The sequence below is a fragment of the Centrocercus urophasianus genome, unplaced genomic scaffold, assembly GCF_019232065.1.
Source record: "Centrocercus urophasianus isolate 14NV4802_14NV808 unplaced genomic scaffold, USGS_Curo_1.0 seq_22, whole genome shotgun sequence".
NCBI lineage: Eukaryota > Metazoa > Chordata > Aves > Galliformes > Phasianidae > Centrocercus > Centrocercus urophasianus.
Window position 1 is genome coordinate 6,602,230 of NW_024884778.1, and position 24,734 is coordinate 6,626,963.

Genomic DNA, 24,734 nt, shown 5'->3' on the forward strand with positions numbered 1-24,734 from the left:
GCAAAAGAACCACTCTGACAGTCTCCATCTTTTGCCAGCTGTGCAGTCCATGGATATGGCACTGTTGAATGGCATTCTTTTAAAAGCAACAAACTGGGAACACAGCTGAGTATCACCCTCCTAATGATAGGCAGGGCTAGGAGGTGCAGTTGTGGACGTCCCCTGAGGTAAGGATGGGTTGGGGAAAGGCTCCAGTTTCCCAAGTGGTGTGAGTAGGCTTGGTGGGAGAACTGTCTGACCTGCAGCGGGTTTCTCACCAGCTCCATCAAGGCCTTTGCTACAACAGGCAGTAGGTTTGGCATGCAGCTTCTGCTCCTCACGCATGGCTCTAGGAAGACCATCCCCATCCATGCATGTCTGACAGGTTGGCTTGCAGCTGGTTTGTCTCTGTGCAGCCTCGGGCCCAGTGAAGAATCTGCAGCCTTTTAATTAAATTCATGGCTGAAGGATAGTCACAAGGCCATCGCTGAAAATTATTAATAATGTTTCTCTTCAAGACACCCACCAGCCGTACATCTGCTTGTTATTGAGATGTTTAGGTCTCTTGGTAGAAGCTGCTGGAGTGATGGCGTCCCCTTCAGCACCAAGACTTGTGCCTCTTCAGAGTAGAGCATCACCAATTAATGATCTTCTTTCAAATCACCCGTTACTCAATGTTGTGAAGAAGAGAATAATGGGCTGCGTTCACCTACACTTGGATTTCACATGCTTCTTTATTTTAATATGATTTTGTCCTGATTGTGAAGTTGAATCAGTCTGGCCTCAAAATTTGAGTTCAACCGCTTGGAGCTTTCATTGCTCTTGAGGTGTTTGTGGGAAGTTGATGATCCCATTGTGCTGGCTTGCCTATAGGAGCTGTGAGCCTTTGGTAAGCCTGCTCTGTCTGCTCTGTGTGCTGCTGAGCAATTGTTCTTCCTACAGGATGTTCATGTGCAAGTCCCAAAGAGTTTTGCCTTGTCCTACGTCTTATTTTTCCAATGCCAACTTGGAGGTACCATGGAAGACTTGCCCAAACACAGTGGCTTACCCTGACACAGAGAATAGCTCAGCTTTGCCTCCCTTCCATGGAACCAGGTTAAACAATGTTAATGCGAGCCCACTCACTGGCTGAGCCAGGCATCCCTATGAAAACAAACAGGCTGTCTGACTAATCTCAGCTATGGCAGAAGTGATGTTTGCTGGCAGAGAGCACTGTGCTGGGAAAGGGGAAGAGCGTTGTCGGCATTGCTTACTGAGGCTCTTGCCCATCGACCACAAGCTGAATGCACAATTGCTTTCACAGCTCTTCCTGGACTTTCTGATAGGAAAAGAGTATGTAACTCTTCCGGCCTTATATCAACCCCACACAGCGTGGAACTTCATTCCTATCTTCATGGATGCTTAGGCTATTTCTGAGCCTGCCTTTCTACTCTTCCAAAGACTTCCCAACCTACTACCAGCATTCAGCTCGTGCAGCTGGATCCCTGCTGCAGCAGTTGTGTCAGGATTCGTGGAATTCACATCAAAACACCCAGCTTATAGCAAGATGTGATCTTCCAGAATGGCCAGCCTAGTAGCGATAATGTGTAAAGGGGTCGAGTGAAAAGGCCCATAAAGCAAGCCTCCAAAATGAAATTATCCATTTTTTTTCTCCATGGTAAATGAGAAAATGCAAGTGCTGACAAGTGAAAATTTTCCCTCAAAATTCCTGATTTTCACAGAAACTGCACTCCACCATTTTGAAAATTTTCCAGTGTTTCACCAAACCTGACAGGCCCAGCTCAGAAGCTCCTGCTGCACTCCCCAGTGCCCCAGTGGTGCCAGGGATGCATGGCATGATCTCAATGCCATTCAGCTTCTCAGTCACAGTCATTGAGCTCCGTATGCTCTACAGCCTTCTTCCAGTGCCCACTTGCCTTTCTCAGTGCCGCTGAAGACATCTGGGAGACCAAACTGAGCTACACCTAGCCATGCTGGGTGAAATATCCAGTGTGTCACTACCAGTTGTGTTTGCCAGACTGGTGGGGTGACAGTTGGTTGTGCCAGGCGAATCTTCATCAACAGCCAGGATCTGCTTGAAGATGTGGGGAGTTTATCTGAATACAGCCTTTCATCAGACCTTAGATCATTTTCTTTCTGAGGCTGTGAGGAGCAGCACTTGCTGCCCCTTTGTTCCTCCGTTCAGTTCTTGTTTTGTTTTGTTTTGTTTTTTATTTCATATCTCTGCCATACGAAGGGAAACCTTCTGGTCTTCCTTGGTCTGGATTCTCCCATGGCTTCTTGTGTGCTCTCATGAGATTCAAGATTTGAGGCTCATTACTGAATTTATGAGCTTCTGCTCAGGCTTCCCTGTGTTGCACCAGGGGAGCAATCTTGAGGATTTGCCCCATCTCTCCTGTCTCAGTCCTAGCACTTCTCAGGCTCTGCTGCAGGGGAGCAGTGTGGAACACAGCAGGTCGAGCTTCCTTCACCCCAAACTATGGATTTGATACCCAGCTCCAGGGAAATTAGTGCCATCCGTCCCATTGATGTCAGTGGTGCTAAGATTTCACCCTGTAGGAAGGATCGAGTCCTTCCTATATATTGGGTGAATGTAGCAATTTAAACTGCATTTCTACCCTGGTAACCAAATCCACACACTTATTTCAGAGCAGTTATGGTATTTCTATATTTTTCCCGTACCTAATTACCAAAGACTTAAAAGAAAAAAGGCAAGGTGAGGAGATGGTCCAAGGATGTAACAAGCAGGCAACATAAAGACATCCAGAATCAAGCACAAAGCCTTTAACCAAAAAGCAAACAAAAATATCAGTAAAAAGCAGTGAAAGCAAATATACCCCTCCCAAAAAATAGCCTTCCAGAGTGCTGTCCCATCTGCATTGTTCTGTATCTTCATTTTGAAATGTGCACTTCCAGTGATCCCAGAATTGTAGCTACTCCCTATATCTATCATTTTCGCCTCATTATTTTAATTCTTTTCTCAATCTGTTTTGGAGTTGGCCCAATAAGGATGAGCAAATCCTTCTCTATGTCTTTGAGCTCTTAATTGATATTTCTTCAACTCTTTTCAAAGCAGCTATTTTGGCATCTAGAAAAGATTTGGTGTCATCTGAGTGGTAGAAAATATATTTTAATCTTTCACAGCAGTGTTGTTTCTAAGATGTAGCATTTGGGGTAACAGATGGGGTGGCAAAGAAGTTGCCTATAGGGGCAGTGCTCTGCCTCAACTACTCTCCCGCCCGCTGCAGGAACTTTTCAATTAAACGATGAAAGATTTTGCAGCTTGATGCATTCCAGAGCTGCGTCTTAGCAATTGTTTAGCACCCAAATTTCCATGTAAATATTGACGGTTTTGCAGCGTTTTGAAAAGCAATCTACAAGAATATTCTCGTTCTTGCTAACACCTTCGCTGAAGGCAGAGGCACGCTTTGGCTGTCCCGGGACATTCACCGGGCGCTGTGCAGTCCTCTCATGGGACAAAGTCCTCCTCGGGAGCACAGACGTGTGTCACCAAGCCCTTAGGACTGATGGGCAACAATTGTTGGAGGTTTGTGGATGCTCAAGGAAAACTGGAAGAGCTGTGCTTGCTGCAATGCTGAGGAGCGCTGGCCTGCCAGGTGGTGGGCGAACTGAGCGCGTCTCCAAGGGTACGCGATGAGAACGACGCAAAATGTCCTTTTCTGATGCTGTGGATCTGCCTTCCTCCATCTTCAGGACGTTCCTACGTGCCAAATGCAAGAGAAGTCGTTGTTCACTGTAATCCTCCATGTTCTCCCCAAGATCACTCTTCTCACTCCTGGCCAAATGTGCAGTCTCTTCCCCAGAATGAGATTACTGTTTAATGTTGCTTAAATAATCTAATCTTTGTCATCTCTTTAAAGGTGTGAATCTTCTCTTTCTTTTTTTTTTTCTTTTTTTTCTTTTTTTTTTTTTTGCTAGGCACTGACATGAACTGGCCTCACTTTTCAGCATTTTAAATGACGTTTCCTGTTAATGGTAGCGTAATATCTTTTTGTGAACAGTTGCATTGAATATATGCTGTGATAGGTGATGATATGCAGACTGTATTGTTTAAGAGTGACCTCTTTCCTTTTTTCTTAAAGTAGCCTTAGGTTTGTATTTCCTTTATTAGAACAGTTGACCACTACACCTCCAAATCTGATAGCATTTGTATTTAATAACTTATATTTAAAATCAAGTCTCTTTATTTCTAAACAGGGCTGGTTTAGTCCTGGCCAGGTCTTTGTGCTAGATGAGTATTGTGCACGTAATGGAGTGAGAGGCTGTCACAGACATCTCTGCTACCTCAGAGATTTGCTAGAGCGCGCAGAAAACGGAGCTATGATTGACCCCACCTTACTTCACTACAGCTTTGCCTTTTGTGCATCACATGTTCATGGCAACAGGTAAGGAATTATTCTTGGCTAGCAGCTCCCTGCCAGCAAGGGATGACTTTGTCAGATATAGGTTTCCTTGGATATGTTTTCACGCTGGATGTTTGGCAGCAGCGCTTCTAGTGGCATAGTCGGTTTGTTTGTTTGTTTCATTGCTTGTTTAATGTAAGCAATAAAAATGCACATAGAGGATCCAGAGAAGAAGGTTGGTAACTTTCTTACCCAGACACCTGCTAGATGCAGTTCTGGACAGGATGGAGTTGAAGTACATGTGACAGTCATGGGTCGAATATAATGTAATGGGCGTAAGCAATATCCTGCATTGATTTAATTACTGCACAAGGGCATCTGACAAGGTGCAGCAATGAAATTTTCAGCAGTATCAAACTTCAGTGTTCAGAAGTGCTTGAAGCCCTCAGGCACCTCTGTCTGATCAGCAGTGTGACGTCAGCCCTTGAATTGCTGCTATTGCAAAGGAATTTCAGTTTAAGCAATAGCCCTTTCCTTTCTCTCAGATATGGGAAATCTTTGATGGCAGGGAGTGGAGCTATGCTTTTTCCATTTCTATTTATTTTGTTGTAACGTGTTGCAGCTTCTTTTTCTGCTTTTTTTCCCCCGTTAAATTGCATTATCTACTTGGAGATATTGGTATCTATCCTGCACATGCTGCTGAAGAAAAGAGTGTTATAAAATAATAACATGTTTTCATAAACCCTCTGGTAAATAACATCCTGAATTATGACACACATTGCCCAGGTTTCACGTTGCAAGTCTGCCACTTGCTTTGCAGTTAGTTCCATACATCTTGTCATGGAAACCAAGTTTTTGCTTCCTTAGTTTCTTTTTCAGTTATGAGTTTCTTTCACTTGTTTGTTCCATCTTTGCCAATTGTTCTTTGATGTCACTTATTTGCTTTCAGTTTAGTTTCCTTTTCTTTTGCTTTGTGGTTTTTATTTCATGTTTTCTTCTGTTTCTTCCACTTGTGCTGCTGGCCTCTCCCCCGCACATCCCAATCATTCCCCAAAGCCACCACATGGCACAGTTGCTTGGCGGGTCACAGCCAAGCACAGACGGCGAGGGGGGCAAAGTGTCTCAGCCCTCCGCTGCTGAAGTGGAGACAAAAAAGGATTCCAAAAAGGAGTCCAAAAAAAGGAAAGATTCCAAATCCCAGCCGAATCCAGAGCCAAAAAGGTAAGCGAAACGCGCAGTGCACAGCAGTGTGTTGTAGTTGGCAGCGAGCTCCTTGGTCACCGAGCACATTGGGCAGGCTGCGGGGCTGCGGCATGCAGGGACTGGGGGCGGGTGTGATTCAGGTGTGTTCAAGGAACTGCACGTGGACCCTTGGTTTGTAGATGGGACCTGGTCCAACTCCTGTTTTCCAGAGCTGTGTAATGAAAAGGAAGTTGGCTGCTGGTCATGGCTATTTGGTGTAGCTCTTCTCAGGGTTCAGCACAACAGAGCTCAGCATCCTCTTCTTGTGTCAGTGGCAGGATGTATCTGAAGGTGCCATGATGCCTTAAGCCCTATGGGATGTGCAGACTCCATGCTGTGCCTCTATGTGTTCCCAGAGATGTGAGTGAATGCTGTTGTGTTTTGCTGGGACGCAGTCAGGTGCTTCCAAACATGCAGCTCTGTGAAGCTGGCCTGGTAGATTTGATTAAAGTATTGCAAGAAGGGAACTGTGTGCTTTTCTCCATCTTAGTTATGGCTAGCTGATGGCTGAGTCCAAACCAAATGTCTGAGGTATATCCCTCTCAGTTCGGGCCATGTCCTGGTTGTCTCAGGGCTGCTGGGGCTGCAGCATCGTGCTTCTTGCCAGGTGAAGAGTTTGGTACAGAAACTGGGTGGTGTGACGTCTGCTATCAGGAAGTCAGAGAACCACAGGAGGTCCGCAGGAGAAAATATGACTCCCTTTCTTTCATTTCTACTAATAGAAATCTTAGTGGCTGAGTGGAAGAGTCGTGGTTTCTTTTCGGAACACTGTTTAGGCCACTTACATCCTGCATTTGAGAGCTGACTGGCAGAGCGCACAGAGAAGCCGGTATTTATCCCTGCAGTGCTTACTGGCAATTACAGTGTGTGTAGGGCTGGGTTTTCTTCTGCATCCCTTCCTCCCACATACCATTCCCATCCATTGCCTAGGGTTAGCCAGGGGCTACATTCTGCCCAGCAACCTATAGAAGAAAATTTCCCATGTATATTTGGTAGAGGTGGGAGCATGCCCGTGCTTGGGACTGTGCAGCACGCAGTACTGTGCCTGATGGAGCATCTTGTACACCGGGTACCACTGCATCCGTGGGCCCCAGTGCAGGGGGAGGATTCAAGTTAGGAGGCGTCTTTCTGTTTAACAAAGGCTGCTTTCCTCTGTCAAAACCGAGAAAGTGTTGATTTGATTTTCTTTATAAAAAGAAGTTACTTCACTTTTTAGACAGGGGGAAGAAAAAAAAAAAAGAGAGAGAGAAGAAGTTGGATAGTTTGATTTTCTCCGGAATGAGGTTGGCTGTCAGTCAGAATATGCCACCCAGCACCGAAGGTCGAGCGGGGAGTTGATTTCATGTGGCTATCAATCTCCTGTATTAGCAGCAGACAGTGATGGAGCTGAGGTGGGCTGTCTGTTTGCATCGCGTTTGTGTAAGGTCAGGCGGCGAGACAACAGTCGCTCGCAGTCAGCGGGGAGGTGCGGGGCGCTCGGATGCCGGGGACAGCCCGGAGCTCGGGGCTGACAGGATGACAGGCGGCAGTGCGGGCGCGGTGCCTCGCCTGTCCGGCACCGCCGTGCCCGGGCGGAGCGGGTGGCATTGCACCTCCAGCTTCGGGTTGACCCCGCCGCCGCGGCAGGTGACGCGGTCACAATGCGATTTTGGGGCTGGTTTGGAGCCGTGGTGCTTTAGATAGGGTTTCTTTTTTTTTTTTGCCTCCCTTTGGGCTCCTGTAGCTTATTCAGAGCCCTGAAAGCCCGACATAATCTCTCCAAAAGAAGGCTGCAAATCACTGCTATTTGCATGACAGTCCCCTTGGTTTTTCTGTCAATTTCTTCCTTTTTGGAATAAAAAACCTGTGGTTAAATGTAAATTGCTTGTCCTGAGTTTCACCTCCTGCAGATACCTGTGTGTACTGTGCACAGGCTGTCGGAAAGGCAGGAGCCAGAGGCAGGAAAGCCCTCACTGCCGAATACTCGGGCATTTTCTGGTCCCTCCTTACTTGCTACACAGCCGAATTGAAGGCTTTTCACTGCTGTGGCCATCAGCGATTTCATAGCAGGGTCTTGCCCACCAGGTACCGCTGATGCCTTTGTGAAATTCTGCTGTTATGTGAGGTTTTATGATTTCTGATGTCTATGCATGCATGAAATGCAAGGAACGCGTAGCATCACTCGGACACCGACAGCACAGACTGTGTGGTTACTGATGTCTGTGTGCTCCTGGGACCATTAAAGCTATCATTTTCCATTACCAACAGTCCTGCAGAAAGTAGCATAAGCAATGGACTGGCGTGGTTTAAAGAAAGCAGAGTTCCATGTCTAACTTTCTTTGTAGATGCTCAGATTGGCACCAAAAAGGACGCTTTGTGTCCTCTTGCTAGTCTGAGTCTTTTACAGACTGATTATGTGTGTGCTATGTGTTAGCAGACGTTGATCTTATCCAAATCAGGATGCTGGCCTGAAGCTCCTGCAATCTGATAGCATCCTTCTTGGTGAGCTGTTCAGTGGCTTTTACCCAAAGCCCTGACACCCCCAAGTCTCCCTGCTAAGTTTCCTGGTATGTCAGTGACCCGTGCTTCCCTCTGTGATCTGTGTTTTAGAGCATAAAACCAGAAATAACATTATTGTCACAGACCTTGGATGATCAAAAAGTCTGCGTAACACTTTCATACATTCTTCCTTTGTTTTCTAATTACGTATCTGGCTACCCCATATAAAGGCAAGATTTCCATACCACGACTTTAAAAATAAAAACCAAACCAACGAAACAGCGCATTTTGGTCCTGGGAGAGAAGTGCTAAATACATCAACACATCACTGCGCTCAGATGAGCAGCCCTGCCTGCAGACCTCACAGGGCATAACACCGTAACCCCTCGTTAGGTGTCGGCTCTGTGTCGCGCCAGCCCCGCAATGACACGGCGTGTGCGGCGGCCGTCTGTCGGATGCAATCCGGCATCGCCCGCGACCGGCAGACACACGGCCGGGGCTGACGTGATGCGTTGCAATAGGTGTGGGATGGCAGTGCTCAGAAGCCATTCGGTTCAGCCGCGCGGCGTCGGGGGTGTGGATGGCACATGGGAAGCGATGAGCCGTGACTTGGCGCTGGCGTGGAAGGGAGCGGGAGCACGAGGAAGGCGGGCTGGGAGGACGGAGCGGCTCGCACCTGCAGCGGCATGGAGGGAAGGAGAGCGGGCGGCAGAATGAGCCAAACAAAGGGCTTTCAGCCGGTGTGAATTCCCAGGAGAAATTGGGCCAAACTGGTGTTGGCTGAATAAGCTTTTTCAAGGGGTGTAACCAGGTGGGATCTTTCAGGTCGGCTTTGCTAGGGGCGATGTAGGAAGGCAGGACCTCAGCTGTGGTCCCGCATCCCGACGTGGCCCAGCACCGGTTCCCCCTGTGAGCTCCTGCCAGGCAGCCTCCCAAAGCCATCCTGACACGTGCTGTCCAAGGCGCTAATCATCCGTGTTTACTGCATGGCTCATATGTGCTGCACCTGGCAAGCAGCAAGGGAGCTGAAGGCAGCACGTGTTTTATATTTGAGTTGTTACTTAAAAAATCAAATTATTTGCATCAGTTTTTGACATTGTTTTTTTTTCGCTGGCTGTGAATGCCAGGGCTCACAGTGCGTGCAAAGATCTGTTTGCTACGTGTAAGCAATATTTTCCCCAGTAGAAAAAGTGTAGACAAGTTAAACATAAAAGGTGTAAAAGATGATCTGTCTTTTCATTCGTGAGCCTCCATGGTATTTCGTACAGGCTTATGTCAAAGAGATTAACCCACTGGAGCTATACTGTATATTTATAATTGCATACAAATGCATGCTATTGCTTCATATATTAGTCTTTGTTAAAAATCATTTTGATATATTTGTTTTAGCAGCATAACTAGCCCAGGGGGCACTGGGTATAATTAGAAAAGGGCATGGGGGGAGGCGGGGCTAGAAGAATAAAGCAGTGGCCTTAGGATCACAGGTCCTAATTATAATTTATAATTAACCCTGGAATTTGCACAAACCGTCCAAGCTAAACAAGGACTATCGTTTTCGCTGTTTAAATTGCAGCCCCTTTTTTTAATTTCACCACCTGCTTTGTTGGTGTTGTTATTTTCGTGGTTTATAACTTAAAAACAATGAGGAATAGGGAAAGCAGCATTTAAAACTTTTCGTGTGAAATATTTACATTGGGAATTGACTAGTTTTGAGCCAAGATAATGAATCTGCAGCAGAAGGAGTGATTCGAAACTTGTTTACTTATAATTAAAAATTTCCTTATTTATTTTTCTTGCCTTTTTTGCCCTTCTGCTTCCCTTTCTGCCCACAACTTATGGCACACACCTTGAGTATCCGTGAGCTGTAGAGAATCAGATGAACTGGTGTCCCCATTTAGATGGTGATGTTTGTTCTGTTTGCAGACCTGACCCCATAGGTTCAGACTCATTTTGTCATATGTGGCTCTGCACAAATCATGTACATACAGAACTATTCTTCACCACTTTGCTTTTTTCTCATTGCCCATCCCTGCTTAGCTCGCTGTTACAAGGATGCGGTTTAAGATTGTGTGAGCGCATTCGTTTCCTCTGGCTGTGTTTTAGCCAGCCTTGCTGCAGAAATGCTGCTTGCTGGAGGAGTCGGTGCTTCTGCCCATCAGATAAGATATCAAATGTAAAGGTTGAGCTGGAGATCACTGTTAAAAATGAAATCACCAATAAGCATCAGGAACAAGTTGGTAAGACCTGAACTTCTCTTGTGGATTTTTTTCAGCCCCATCAGCCATGTAATGGAATTGTCTAGAGCACAGAAGTGAATCTTAAATGCTAGGCTACGTACCCTTTGTGTTCTTGCAAAGGGAAAATAAATATGTTCCCTCAAAAAGATAGCATTTTCAAAGTATATTTGACTTGCATATTTAATTAGGTTTTAAAATTATCCAGCTAATAAATTAAGTGCAAGGCTTTCGGTGGTGTTTTTCCAGTTCTATGTATATCCTGCATTTGTCACTAATTAATGAGTTCCTAATGCTTCAGCTTCTGAGAAGATGAGCAACAAGATTAACATAACTAGTAAATCCGAAGACGTGCAGCTGGGTGATAGTATTTGAAATTTGACAAAAACATGGGAAGTATTATTATTTGTGACATGGCTCAAGATGGGGGATTGTGAGGAAAGCAAAGATGACAGAACTGGTGCTAACCACTGTGACAACAACTTGAAAAGCAGCCGACATGACATCTTTCCTATCATGCTGCCGAAAATGTCAACTTTGTGAAGGACAGTGAGAAAATGGTTTGCCGAAAATTTGAAAGGTAGATTCGAGAGATGCTCATCATGTCAGATGCAATATAGTCCACAGCTGGGTGAGAAAGGGAGTCCTTGCAGTGGTGATGGCTCTCTCCTGGCAGGCCCTTCCAGACATCCGCGCTGCTCCAAAAATGGCTACGGCTGACCTGTAGCTTGTCTCAAGTTTGCTGGAGCATGATCCAGGGGAGCTGCGCGCCGCTTGTGTGTGGGGCTTGTGTGGGGCCTCCAGTGGGATGGACTCTCCTTCCTCGTGCCACATGCTGTCTGCTGGCCATGGGCTGTGGGGGCCAAGGGTCACCATAGCTGAAGGCAGGGCTGTTTGCTTCTGGTCTTTGTTCTCCAAAGCCCGCCATGCCTCCTCACGTGGGTCTGGTGCTGTGAAAGCAGGCCGCGGACAGTGGTGGCACATCAGGTGTTTGCACTGTTCCTTACGTGCTTGTTTCTGATGAAACACGGGCCCTTCACGTGCAGTGAGGGTATGAGTCGTGTGGGAGGGCTGCGGCCCGCCTGCGTGGTCAGACATGTGCTGACCCTGCCTCAACCAGCACCAGCAGCGGGATGCCCAGTCACTGCTGCGGTTCTCACATTACTGTGCTTTGCTTCCAGTTCAATCCCTTCAGTATGTCTTTTAGGGCTAATGGTGGTCTTAAAAGCAGCCCTTCCTCAGATAAGCACTGTCTGCTGGGGCAGCAGACCTCACCTAGACCCACCCAGGTGCCCTGGCGATAAGTCTCCCTGTTGGAAGCTGTTGACCCAGCAAAGGGTAACATAACTTTCAGACCGTTTCCAGTCCATCAGCAAATCGCTGCCAGCGTGGGTGGCTTTCACTGCCTCGTTTGTCAGCGCTGACACAATTAACCCAGTGACACCGCCGGTTGTCGCGGGTACAGGAGTGCCAAAAGTCAGACGAGGGATTCAGCCCTGCCCTTCATGTACAGAGTGTATCACAGCCTGCCCCGAGTCATTTGCTTGGGAGCAAACCAGGCACTGCGAGGTGCACAGCACAACAAAAAGCAGGGGTATCTCTGTCAGAGTATCAACTGCTTGATGGAATTTGGGAAGAAAAATATATTGAGCATCTTCAGACATTAATTTCTGCTCAATGTCTAATTTTTTTTTTTTTTTAATTTTTTTCCCCCCGTGGCTTGCTCATTTCTTCAAAATAACTATTCCTAATTAGGTACTAATGAGACCAGATCCATGCTTCCAAAAATGTTTATGAAATGCGTTCCCTAGATGAGACATTTTATCCAAGTTTTAGCCTAAATCTTTTTCCCTTTTTTTTTCCTTAATGCACAACTGAATTTGGCAAATAATCAAATAACAATTTCTGATGAAATTCTGTTTGAATTTAAGTACAAGCCCTGATACTCAAGCGTTTTTTCTCTTTCCGTGTTTTGAATTTTATTTAACACAATGCTTTAAGAATATGCAGTCAACATCATATAAGGCTTGCTGGTTACTCTCCTGAAATGTTTTAATTGTGTTCACTTGTACTGGAATATCAGAGTTTGTACTTGTAATGCTGAGAACTTTCTAAATATGGGGTCAAGGAGAAGAGATGGTACAGATTTTATTGCTTTTCATTTTTACAGGGTTTTATTTTTGTGTTGTGTATTTTTTTATTTTAAGTTTAGGGCCTTTGATTCTTTAAGAGGAAAATAAAGCCAACCAATTAACCCCTGACAGGAGGTTCATTAGAAGCTTTGTAATCCCTTGCCAAGTCTTTTGTATAGCCGAACCAGTCTAGTACTGAGGATTTATGCAGCTTAAGCCGAACACTGGAGGAGGCCTTTAAGTAAGAACATTTGTTCAATTTTAAGACGCCTTACATTACCTAAAGAGCGCCTGTGCCAGCGGAGTTGCCCAGGAGTACACAGATCTGCAGATTTTGCTCATCAGGGCTGGGAAGCGGTGCTGCCGATTGTCTGGCACACCGAGCCCTTTGGTGATGGATTAGGCTCCTCTGCCCGCGCTGCTCCACCGTGCGATTTGCCATCTGGGTGCAGGGAAAAAGAGGGCATGGCTGCTCACAGCTGGGTCTGTGGCAGGAGGACGGGAGCATGGGGACACGCGTCCCAGCCTGGGAGAGCCGTAGCAGTGCTCGGTGCACACTGTGCTCGGTGACGGATGGATGAGGAGCGCCCGAGGCAGACCCAGTGCCTGAGGTCTTACAATGCAGTCCTGTGCACGCAGCAAATGCCAGGGTGTAGCAAATTCTCCCTGAAATTCTGTGATAAAACCTGTTCGTTGTTATCACTCAGGTAAAAAATACTTACCGCTTTTAAGGTACATTTCGGCAGAATATATTGAAGACGGTTGACTTCAAGAAATTATTGTAATAAGTTGATTCAGTGACACAGAATTTTACATTCTGTTCGTATAGAAGCTTGTTGTCAATATTCCTAATGCTGTGAATTATGTTAAATTAACGGCTGAATTTTTCTGCAGAAATTAAGTCCGCGTTTTGCCAGCAATGAGCCCAATCCCGCTGTGAAAGCTGGCGTTGCGCTCCTTGTTGTATACCTATGTGTAAGAAAGGATTCTGGTTTTTCGTGTATTTTTCAGGCTTTTTTGTCACAGAAAAAAAATACGGGAGGGTGTTGGGAGGGGGTGTCCATATACAGATTATCATTCTGAGAGGGGGGTATTTTTTGCTTTCTTGCTCTCTGATACCTTTGCGGTTGTGCTGCTGTGACTGCTGCGTCTCAGCTTGCTCTGTCCTGGGTCTAATGGCTGGTGACATCTGTGTCCCAACCTGCAGCATGTGCTTTGCTGCGCAGATGATTTCCTGGGGTCGTGAGGTGGAGTCTGAGTCATTCATGGCATTTCTCCTTCAGGCCGGATGGGATAGGAACGGTAACCGTGGATGAGAAAGAGCGATTTGAAGAGATCAAGGAGCGGCTGCGTGTGCTTCTGGAGAATCAGATCACTCACTTTAGGTAAAGGCAGAGACTCGAGGTTGAATGGGAGAGAACTGATTTCCTCCAAATTCACTCCTTTAATCTGGAAAGCCAAAAGGCAGGTTTTGAATGCCTGCAGGAATCTTGCATAAGCAGCACAGACCTGAGCAGGGCAGTGATGCTTGCACTGCAGCGTGTTTCTATCTGGAGAGTGCCTTGAAAGAAATAACCTTTAAAAGGGTATTTCAAACCGTCTTGCTTCTGTAAGCAGAGTAATGCTGATTTTTTTCTAAAATTTAACCCCTATTGTCTTATTTCTGTTCTCAGTTATTAGCCATTTATATTTACTAGCATACAGAAGAGCAGGGCTTTCTTCAGGGATGTCGATATTACAGAAAAGACAGATCCTACCCTCCTTAAAAAGGATAAGATGCCCCTATAGCACACCAGCTTCATTCTGTTGCACATGCGGGTGGGTGACATGGGTTGGCACACAGGGTCTGTGCCAGAGCCCCTTGAACCTGGGTCTCCCTCTGGAAATAGCTGGAGCTTTGTTTTATTTTCACAAGGAGATGAGGGTTAACTCTTCCTTAGGAGGCCTAAAAACTCCCCAGGCAACACCAAGATTTAATAAACTAAAACTAGCTGACTTTCCCCACTGCCCCTAATTCTGTCTTGCTTTCTTCCATCTGCACCATGAGCCCTTTCTGAAAATTACTCAGTGGAAGGAACACTAAGATCGGGACCAGAGAATTGCTTGAACATATGTGGGAAAGCATATTCATAGCACTGGAAATGTTGATTGACACACCTGGTCTGATGTTAACATGCTGTGATTTTTCTAGGTACTGCTTTCCATTTGGCCGTCCAGAAGGTGCGCTAAAAGCCACTCTATCGCTGCTGGAAAGGGTAAGCATAAAAATGACAAAGAGTAGTTAAAATTACTTGCATTTGTAAATCTTTCCATCCAGTAGAGCTTAAGGAACTGTTGTTTTGCAGAGGATGTCTAATTCTGGTAGTTGATATTGAAATACTAGATGGGACTGTTGATTTCTCCTGCTTCAGCTTGGAGGCCAGGTGCAGCATGGCCCTTACCACCAGTGCAGGTGATACCTGTGCCTGCATAAGGACTAGCTCTCTCTGATGAGCATTCATGCTGCAGACCCTTACAAGCAATGCCTTGTTGTTAACCTGTGCAGCGAAGCCCAGACATGAGCCCAAATCATCAGAAGTGCAAACTTTATCCAGCCTTGGGGAAGCTGGGATAAATCTTAATGTCTTGCCCTAGGAAATGGGAAGATTTTGGAGCATGACATATGATAGGGATAGAGACAGGGAATGCTAGGGAAAGGGTAGGTCCCACGTCTCAGTCTGGCCAAGGTGACCCTGTCGTGGGTTCTGCCTATTGTGTGCTTACCCCGAAAGCCACGCAGCACTGGGGCAGAAACAGATGTGCTTGTTGGGCTTGGAGAAAAAACAGTTATGTGTGCCTGATGCCACAACAAATCAGATTTTCTTGTGTCAAGGTTCTGATGAAAGACATAGTTACTCCAGTCCCTCAAGAGGAGGTAAAAACAGTCATCCGTAAATGCTTGGAGCAAGCAGCTCTAGTCAATTATACTCGACTATCAGAGTATGCCAAAATTGAAGGTAAGGCTCTTTCTTTGTGAAATTACAATTTTGTTATATTTCTAGGTGGCAACTGTGGCTGGGAGCTATTTGAAAGAAACTCATTTGCTATTTATTCACTTGTCAATAAAACTGATGTGATTATGAATCATTTTTGTGATGTTTGCTTTTGAAGCAGTTAAGAGTGAAAACTGTGTAAAACATTTCTTTTTTTTCTGGAAAAAAAAGAGGGGGAGCAGTTAAAAGGAACTGTAGCTTTTTTTTTTTTTTTAATACGTTTAGTGCATTTGGCCAGTGGTGTATCATTCAGACTCACGTAGTGGTTTGAAGAACAAATTGAGAAATACTTGGGTTGTCATCTTTGCAGCTGAAGGTATAGTGCAGCTAATTGTTTGTGACAGTGGAGTTCAGGAAGCAAATGAAAAATAAGAAGCTGAAAAGCTGTTTAATCTGTGCTTAATCATTTGTAGCCGATTTAAAATGTCTTTTTCTGGGAGTGTTTCCTTGTCTTTGCACTGTGCATAGCAGTCATTGATCAGTTGGTCCTGTGCTTGCATCAGATTTCTTTCTTGTCACTCTAAATCCGGCATAGCTGATATTATTGACCTTTTAAGTTATGGGAGAATAATAACCAGTGACCAGAGACACATGTAGCCATCAAAAAGACATTTTAAAGCTTGCTGGAGGACACGTGTCAGCTGAAGCTCTCTGATCCGGGAGTTCTTTACGTGTTGATCAGTTTATGTTGCTACCTTTGTGGGCTGCTGTTCCCAACTTGAAACTCCTACCCAACTGTATCCGAGTTTGCAAGTGCTTAAACCCATATGTTCCAGATGAATGGTATGTTCTGCTCTAGACTTTGGGTTTCTGTTATGTGTGATGTGAAGCTTTCCTACAGCTGAGATTATCACTGTATGCCTCTGGGACAATATTGAGAGGAGGAAAAAAACGGCTCCCTCTGATCTTTTCTTAGTTCTTGTTTACGTGGAAAATTGGGTTGCTGTATGACAAATTGTCCAGGTTCTGTACATGACATGTCCTCTCTTTTTCCATCTTTTTTTTTCTGTCTAACGATGCGAATTGTGTGCCAGTGGTAATGAATTCATTGTTATGCATCCAGTGAGAAACACTTAAGAATTGGGCACTAAAAGGATGTTTATCAACTCTTGACTTGGTAATGAGTGACTAAAATAGAGAAGGAATGAAGGTTCCATAAGCACTGCATTATCAGGCAATTTATCAAAGTACTCAACTTCACAGGATATTTTAATTGGTGTATTCTGTAAAATGCAATGTTTAAATATGTTTGAGAGGCTGGAGAAGGACTGAGAATCAAAAGCAGCTTTTCTGTTGATGGATGCTTCTACCCAGTGCTGGCTCCCTTAGGTTCTCTGTGTAAATATCACTAACTCGTTGGTAAGATTTGCTCTCTTCTTTCAGATAAATCTATGCAAAAACAAACTTTATGATCTGTAAGTAAAAATGCATTCATTTCCAAAGTAGAACAGTTAGTGTGTACTTTTCCTTTTGTGCCTCAATTCTTCTTGGTTGTGTTAATTACCTGCCCTCTTTTTTGCACTGTGACTTTTAGGTCTGGGAATACTTTGAAGCAACGCATTTTTTTTCCAGCTACCTTTTCAGGGAAATAGTTCATTCCACACTACCTGCTCTCTTCTGCTTTTCTCCTCCTTTATCCTTGATTGGCCACAGCCACTTTTTTATCCTGTTTCTATAAAAGTGGTTGTAACACCAATTTCAAAGCATGCTGGGCTTGTTAGTTCAAACAACCCAACATCCACCAGCTGCATGCATCAGGTTTTCTCTCATGAGCATAGTCCACTGTGTGTTCCAATAGTTGCTTAGAAGAGCAAAGAACAAATTTGCCTCGGTGAGGTGCATCTCTGGATGCTGTGCGTGGTTTTGAAATCTTGCTTTCGAATGCTGACGTTTGAATAGCCACGTGTTGACAAGAGTTTTGTCAGAGGTGGAAAACAGAATCAGTGGCAGCAGTGCTCAAGGCTATGTTTATGAAGAAATACCTGTGAAAGCCTTAGATACTGAAGGCTGAAATCCTTAGTATCTCGGAGCCTTAAACCAGTGAAAATCTATTTCCCTCTATTCATGACGTTTTGATCATATTCTTGCAAACAATTCTGAACAAACCTCTAGAGTCATGGTCACAACCTATCTTGTGACTCATGGGCATGCTGAATGGTTAATCCAGTAGATCTCCAATTTAACCCTTTTTTTTTCCTTTTTTTTTTTTTTTTTCCTTTTATCCTGTATGTATCCCAAAATACTCTGCGGCTATTTTCCTTTTAACCTGATATGAAGTTTTCCTCTGACCTATAACCTTATAACCTCTTTACCTCTGACCTAAGCCTCTTGCATGCCCAAATCCTCTTTTATAGGGAAAAAGAGAGAAATGTATGAGCATCCTGTCTTCTGCTTGGCCTCTCAAGTGATGGATTTAACCATTCGTGAGTACCTACCACCCTCCTCTCCATGCTGTCCTCACTCTCTCTGTTCTCATTACCTCGAGAAAGTCCAGATCCAAACAAACTCACTCTCCTTGCTTCAAGTCTTTTAGCATTGGCTTGTCTGTTGCTTCTGTCTGTGAACCCAGTGTGAGAAGTCCAGTCACTTTTTATCAGCCTAAAACAGGTTAGACGATTTAGCCATTTGTTTGTGATAAACTCAGACTGTTTGTAAGTTTTTTCAGTTACTCTTTATGTCTGTGACCTGAATGCATTTTTACTTTGCTTCCATGTAACCCCAATTTGTAAAGTGCTTGTCACTGGTACACAATCAAAGGGCAGCAGCTACACCGGGGAGAAACGAGCTAGCAGTCAGGTAAAGGACGTGGGGAAAAGCCGTCCCTTCTCCCGCGTACACGATCTGTGATGAAGCCTGCGTATGAGATCATGTGAGGCTGTCCTTCCTGCGTGCATCAGCTCTTACATGTCTCCTGGCCGTTCTCTCAAGCGGAAGCGCTGTACTTGCTCTCCTCCTGGATTTTTGGGTTGCTTCTCTCCGCTGAGCTCTGGAGGGGACACGGGTGCTGCTCGGAGAGCCCCTGTACATCAGCAGAGCTCGTGCTCTCCTATTTCCTATTGGTACAGCTTTCTCTTTCACCTCTGTGAAAGGAGATTCTTTTGGTAACACCACGTTGCTGGGCGGGGGGCGAGACGGGGCAACTTACCTTATTTTCAAATGTCATATATCACGCATTACTGGGGGGCTGTGCGGACCACTTGCTCATTAATCCTGCCTATCTGTTCTTGTTTCTCTCTTTTCTCTCCTTGTTGCTTTCTCTCTTTCATATAGAGAATCAAAAGGATGCAGGTGAACAATTGTATATGCATTATAAATTGCTAGGACTGTTAAGTTATATTTATTTTGTTTTTCATAGCTCCTTAAGATATGTACTCCTTCAGGCTGAAAATGGAGATGCATTGATACTTAAGGAGTTAATTTGTGCTGTCTACATAACCTCTTTTGTCTCCATCCTTAGAATAGACTGTAGATTAGAAGTACCTTATAGCAATAGAGTTTCTTCTTAAGAGACAGTTTTAGTGGACAACCTAGCCTTTGTAAAAGGAAAGTATCTTATTTTCCTAAAGAACTGCAGCTCATTTTTGGTGCAGAAACGTTGGTGAGCTGGCCATTAACTTACCACACCCAGCAGGCACATTTCTGATGAAACTAACGTTCATTTTTGGTTTTCATAACTTCTGTTTTATGCCCTACTGGGAGAATTGGTTTGATTTTTGGTTTGGTTTGGTTTTTTTGTTTTGTTTTGTTTTGTTTTCAATTTTATTGTTAATGTGTAACAAATGATCCGATCAGACAGAAGTCTTGTTTGTCTCTTGTTTATAACCTGTGGTGACATGTGGTGAGGCAAAGGTTCAGCACAAACCAAAGTGCCTGAAGTGCCTGTCTCTTCAGAAGGGGTTTTGGAGGTCTGTAGCCCCCTGTTCTTGTTTCTGTTGTACGCCACAGTCCTGGTTTGAAAGTCCTTAAAACCTGAACTGTTCATCCCTTTTTGTGAGTAGATTGTTGTGTTATGTGAGGGGAGGAAAAAAAGGATTGGTTGGATTCCAGCTGTTACCAAAGGGAAATTGCTTTTAAAAGGCCACACGAGGGGCTGGGTTTGTTCTGCCCCAGCTTCCCCAGACCCCTGCAGTCAAATTTGACTCTGAATCTAGAGCATGACGCTAATACCAATTTTGATAAACGAGTATTTGGGAAATGAAGATTAATTCTTCTCTGCAACTACAAGAGGTACAGGTCCAGAAGTTGCAGATATAACCATTGCAAGCACAGCTGTTTCCAGTGGCTGCAGTGGGCTGTTGTGTGCTAGGCACAATTCTTGCACTGGGCATCTCTCTTGCTGGCTAAGGCTTGTCACACGTGTCAGGGTTAGGAATTGAAAAGGGCATGTCTAGGCCCAGTTTGTTTAAAAATACAACTGCTTCTCAAAGCTCAGAGTGAGTAAAGGGACACGGTAGGATGTGGCTGCCCTGCTCTGTGCCCACAATTCTCCCAGTGTCTTAAATGAAAAAGCTTTGAGCAGTGTCAGGAGGATTCAACTTGAAATCAGTTCCTCGGATAAAGTGGAGTCAAAAGTGAGTAAGTTTTGACCTGATTTTTTATTTGTTTTGCCGAAAGCAAGGATGAAAAATAAGATAATGAAAGCAACTTAAACACACAGATGTTATCTTTCATTCTCCTTTCACGTGAAAAAAATTGTAATCTTCCCCACCTGCAAGTATGGATTTAAAACAGAACACTAAACAGAACTATAAACCATTAATTAAAGATTAGTGGGTTGTTTTAATTACTGATCAGACAAAACTAACAGCTTTATAATAAGTGTTTGGTCTGCATATTCATGTCCGTTGGGAATCCATTTTTCTTTTGGAGAAAAGTGACTTCTCCCCTAAGCACGGGAACTGAGGAGTGCACTGCACTGCATTGGAGTTCATAGCCAGTGAGGGATCCCATTTCCATGAATGCCACTTCACCCTGCTGGAGCTGAGTGCAGGCAGCCTTAGAGCTGGTGCCAGCCATAGTGACAGTTGTCAGCTTGACCATTTGTTGTGTTTAGTGTAAGACTTGGGTTTTTAGGTTTTTACTACTTCTCTTATAGTGACTTGGTTTTGGCCTCTGTAAAAGAAAGTCCTGTGGTACCCTTGGGGATGAAAAGCATCACTCGTGTTTCCTATTTCTGAATCTCAGCCTGGGGAGTTCCATGTATCTGCAATATTTAGCAAGTGTGCTGGAACTGTAGGGGTTGACCTGCCTGTTTGTTACGCTAACCTGGGATAAGAGGAGGTGCCATGGGATTTATCAGCTCATCCATCACTCAGCAGTCACCCCAGCAACTGTGATAATGCACAAAGCTCAACAAGAAAACCACATGAAATTTCCCAAATAAATATGGATGCAAAAGGTAGGAAAATGTTAGTCTTTGAGGCAGGAATGGAGACTGAAGTTATTAATAGATTTTACATTTTACTACTGATGTAGCCCAGACATAACTGCAACCTGCATTTGTCTGCCTACTGAACTGCTGCTTTGTTTGGTTCCTGGAGGTGGCATTCAGTTGGGTTTAACAGAGAGCTGTTAGGCAAATTGCTAGCTTTTCTGTCTTGCCCTTCATAAAACATGTTTGGAGCAGCATCAGAGTTGTTACTAGAGCTTCAGGGGTCGCAGTGATCTGCTCTGCGGCATTCTTTCTACAAGGTTCTTACCAACCGCAGAGCAACTTGCTGCCTGAGGCATGAGGTAGAATTCAGATGTGCAAGAACTCATCACCAAGCTGAATAATTACCAGAAAGTCAGGAGGTTCTCATTTCAGTATGTTGAATTTTGAGAGCTGAGTCTCCTTCTAAGTTGAAAAAACCTTTTTGATGAATTTTTCTTAATTGCGCATCTTGGTTTAAGAGAAAAAAGTTATCATCACTGAAGTCCTTTTCAGGCACCCATGAATCATTTCATGAGGATAATAAAGGCTGTTTCGCCTTCTCCTTGGGCTGTGTCCATTATTCTTTATCGTTATCTTGAGAACAGCAACTCTATCATTGCCATGATTGGCTCACAAATGGATGCACACAATACTTACACAGCAAAGCCTTTGGCAGGGCTCATATTTTTAATTATTACAGGGAAATCACAGAGTTGGTAGCTGTGCTTGTGAGAAATATGGAAAGCCAACGCTAGTGCTTGCTTGTTGAGGTTTAATTCTCAGCGTTGTGGTTGTGTTAGCCCTTCCATCTCACAAAGACCACAGTGCTGAGTGAGAAATGCATAGTTGGAATATATTGTGGTCTGCGTGCAATGAATTTTATGGAACACGCATTCCCAAAGTAGCACTGATTTTATAATACAACTGTTATGTTCACTGCAAGCTAAAGCACACCATACAACCCCAAAACTCTTACTTGCCAAGTAACTCAGGTTTCTGCATCTGTTGTATTTGCAAGTATCAGGCAGAGGTGTAAAATGCAGTCTCATGCGCAAATTTGTCCAGGAGAGTGCTTTAGAGAAGCCCTTTGCCAGGCTGTTAGAGAGGAATAAGCTTCTCCTGCCTTTAATCTTAGTGAACGATGCATTCAGATCTCACCAGCAGCTCTTGCTGCTTCCTCCTCATCCTTCTCTGCTCCTGACTTTTCCCTGGGGCAGAAAACACTTGCACAAGTCAGGCCAATTTGACACTGCGGGGGCTGGATGTCATTGGGGGCTGAAATGTTCACCACTGGGGCCCATGGTAGCACCTCTCTCTTTCAGCATGAGTGTTTTGGTGGTTGGTGGCACAGAGGTGGGCTCACTTTTAGGGGCAATTTCGGGTCGTGGTACACAGAGATGCGATGGGGCGTGGAGTTGCTGGAGGCCAGCGGCAAAATCTCCTTTCCAAGCATTACCTGTTCTGCCCAGCAGCCATCAGTGAGTAATCAAATTGATTCCTTGCTTATGTTTCAAATTAGGCTGGAAGTCATTAGCCCAGTGCCCAAAGAACAGATATTTTTGTCACCTGAGGCTGAGAGGTATTATTTCTGGGGACAGAACCAGCCTGGGTAAACGCTGATCATAGATCAGGGTGACTCCATTGATAAGCAAATAGATTTGCGTATTTGCTATCAGAAAGCAACCAAAAAAACAAAAAACAAAAAACAAAAAAAACACCCCAAAACCAGAAGCTTGAATCTATGAGTCTGAATTAAATCACTGCATATCTAAAAAGACTAAAAGTGTGTGTGTGCATGTGTGCACTGTATGTGTGTTCGTGTACGTGTGTACCTCTGTGTATGGAGAGAAGGAACAAACCTAACTTGTACTCTTTAAGTAATGGCTTACTCAGATATTCTTTATTATGCTCTGATAAGTGTTGTAATTCTGTGAGATTTAAAAGCAATCAGAAATCTACTTTGCACAAGCCAACCCGTTTTTTTTTTTCCCCGCTGGAAAATGCAATCAAAATGGCAAGGACTTTTGGCAATAGAATGTCCAGATAAATATGCCAGATTCTTTGCAAATGGAATTATTAAAAATAGTCACTGTGCTGCTAAAAACTGTTATTAAATGTAATAGAAACTATTGTGTTAATATATTCACAGTACATAATTTATTCTCTGAGTGCATGTAAAAGGAAAGGCTATTTTCTTTGAATTTTTCCTATGCTGATATTGTAAACTATATGACAGATGGGTCAAGTCCTGATTGCAGTATTCTAACATTTGGAATAGCAAGTAACATATTTGATAGAGCTGGCAAGTTTTTATATATGATTCAACCCAGAATATAAAAGCCACTAGAATTCCAAGTTGAAAATAATTAAATGAGCTGGAAACGATCAGGAACCACACATTTTTAAGTGACAGATTTTTTTACATGTTTAAATTGCACAAGAATATTTTATAGCTCCCTTTAACCAACAGTGACGTTTAATTCTAAAATGTGTAATTGATATTTACAAAGCAATTAATTCCTGCGGCTCGTTATTCTATTGCTAAATGTACCTAAGCACGGGGGCACTGGCTTCAAGCGGTCGTTTTCGGTCACCTGTGAATGGCAGTTTTAGCTCTGTTTCCAAACGGAGGTTTCCCACTGGCCACATGAAGTGCAGTCCCACACTTGCGTTGGGGGCTTGGCTTTCTGATTGCGCAGTGCCGTAGGATGTTAGAATCTGCTGACTCCTCGGATTTTTGTTGTCAAACGGTGTCATTCCCGTGTAACTCCTCAAGCACCAAGAAGCAAAACCCAGCGGCTTTTTCCATGTGTATTTGATCATTTCTGCTTTTGTTCCTTTCGAAGTTTCCATCCTTTTGTCACTGTTATGACGTCATTGTCTCTTTACTTTTGGCGTCCCTCCGTCACGCACCAGCAGCCCGTCCATCCAAGCCTAAGCCACCGGCTGGGCCGCCGGCATCTCCTCAAACGCAGACTAACATGATAAATCATATGCTCAAAGGCATGGCCAAACAGACGCCAAGTACTGTAATAGTCTTCCTTCCATTTATTCAGTGGTTTTCTAGCCTGGCAGTTGCTTGTTTAGCCTTAGCAAGCTAGTTGTCATGTGCAGCTTTATAAACCACCTAGCGCGATGTGGTAGGTTTGTAGAGATTTAGAGGTAGCATTTATTTCAAAATGTCCACATTTTTTTTGTCTAGCAATGTCTGACATATGCAACATTTTCAAATATCAACGTCAGCACAAAATAACATTGTTGTTGCATAACATTTTGCATGAAAACTATAAATATGTATGAGCTTTACATGATGTTGGATGAAATGTTTGATAAGTATATCGTATATGTTTCATGTAACTGTCAGTGCTCCAGCTATCTTAGCGGAATATTCTGATGTATAGTAACTTAACCAGGGAAATATTTAAAATAAGAAGAAAAAAAATTAAGATTGACATCTGCTGGCTGCCAAAGTTGTATAAGCATCAATATTTTCTTTAAAGACAGCATCTCTGAGCAGTTGTTCTTATTAACACTTTTGTCTTTTAGTTGTATTTGAGAGCAGATCAGTGTTGCAAATGAGAGTGGGTCTGATGCTGCTCTGATCGATGGAAAAGCTTCCCCTTGGCTTCAAAGGTGCAGAAGCAACCAGAGGGACATTTCTTTGGGATCTCTTTGCTTAAAAGGAAGTTTTCTTGTAACCAGTGAGGTGTTGGGTTGCATAGGAAGAGGGACAATGAGTTAAGCCCTAGTTGTCCAATTTCAGTGTTTGCCCAATGGGATATTTCAAGGACAACCTGGGAGCGTTACTGATTCCAGTGCTACAAGACATGAAAGGGAAACCAGAGAGGAGACCCTAAGGC

At 44.1% G+C, this 24,734-nt stretch overlaps 1 protein-coding gene across 3 annotated transcripts in view; it reads left to right on the forward strand.

Annotated features, from left to right (window-relative positions):
- The window catches only part of CADPS (calcium dependent secretion activator), a 173,076-nt gene that overhangs the window by 100,818 nt on the left and 47,524 nt on the right, over positions 1-24,734 (forward strand). For 2 of the 3 annotated variants that reach the window (XM_042823751.1, XM_042823752.1), the window contains exons 13-17: positions 4,198-4,385; positions 13,713-13,814; positions 14,621-14,684; positions 15,302-15,425; positions 17,816-17,884. In XM_042823751.1, coding sequence (XP_042679685.1) covers positions 4,198-4,385; positions 13,713-13,814; positions 14,621-14,684; positions 15,302-15,425; positions 17,816-17,884 — 547 coding nt within the window. The remainder of the gene's footprint in view (positions 1-4,197; positions 4,386-13,712; positions 13,815-14,620; positions 14,685-15,301; positions 15,426-17,815; positions 17,885-24,734) is intronic. The other variant, XM_042823750.1, reaches the window with a different exon arrangement.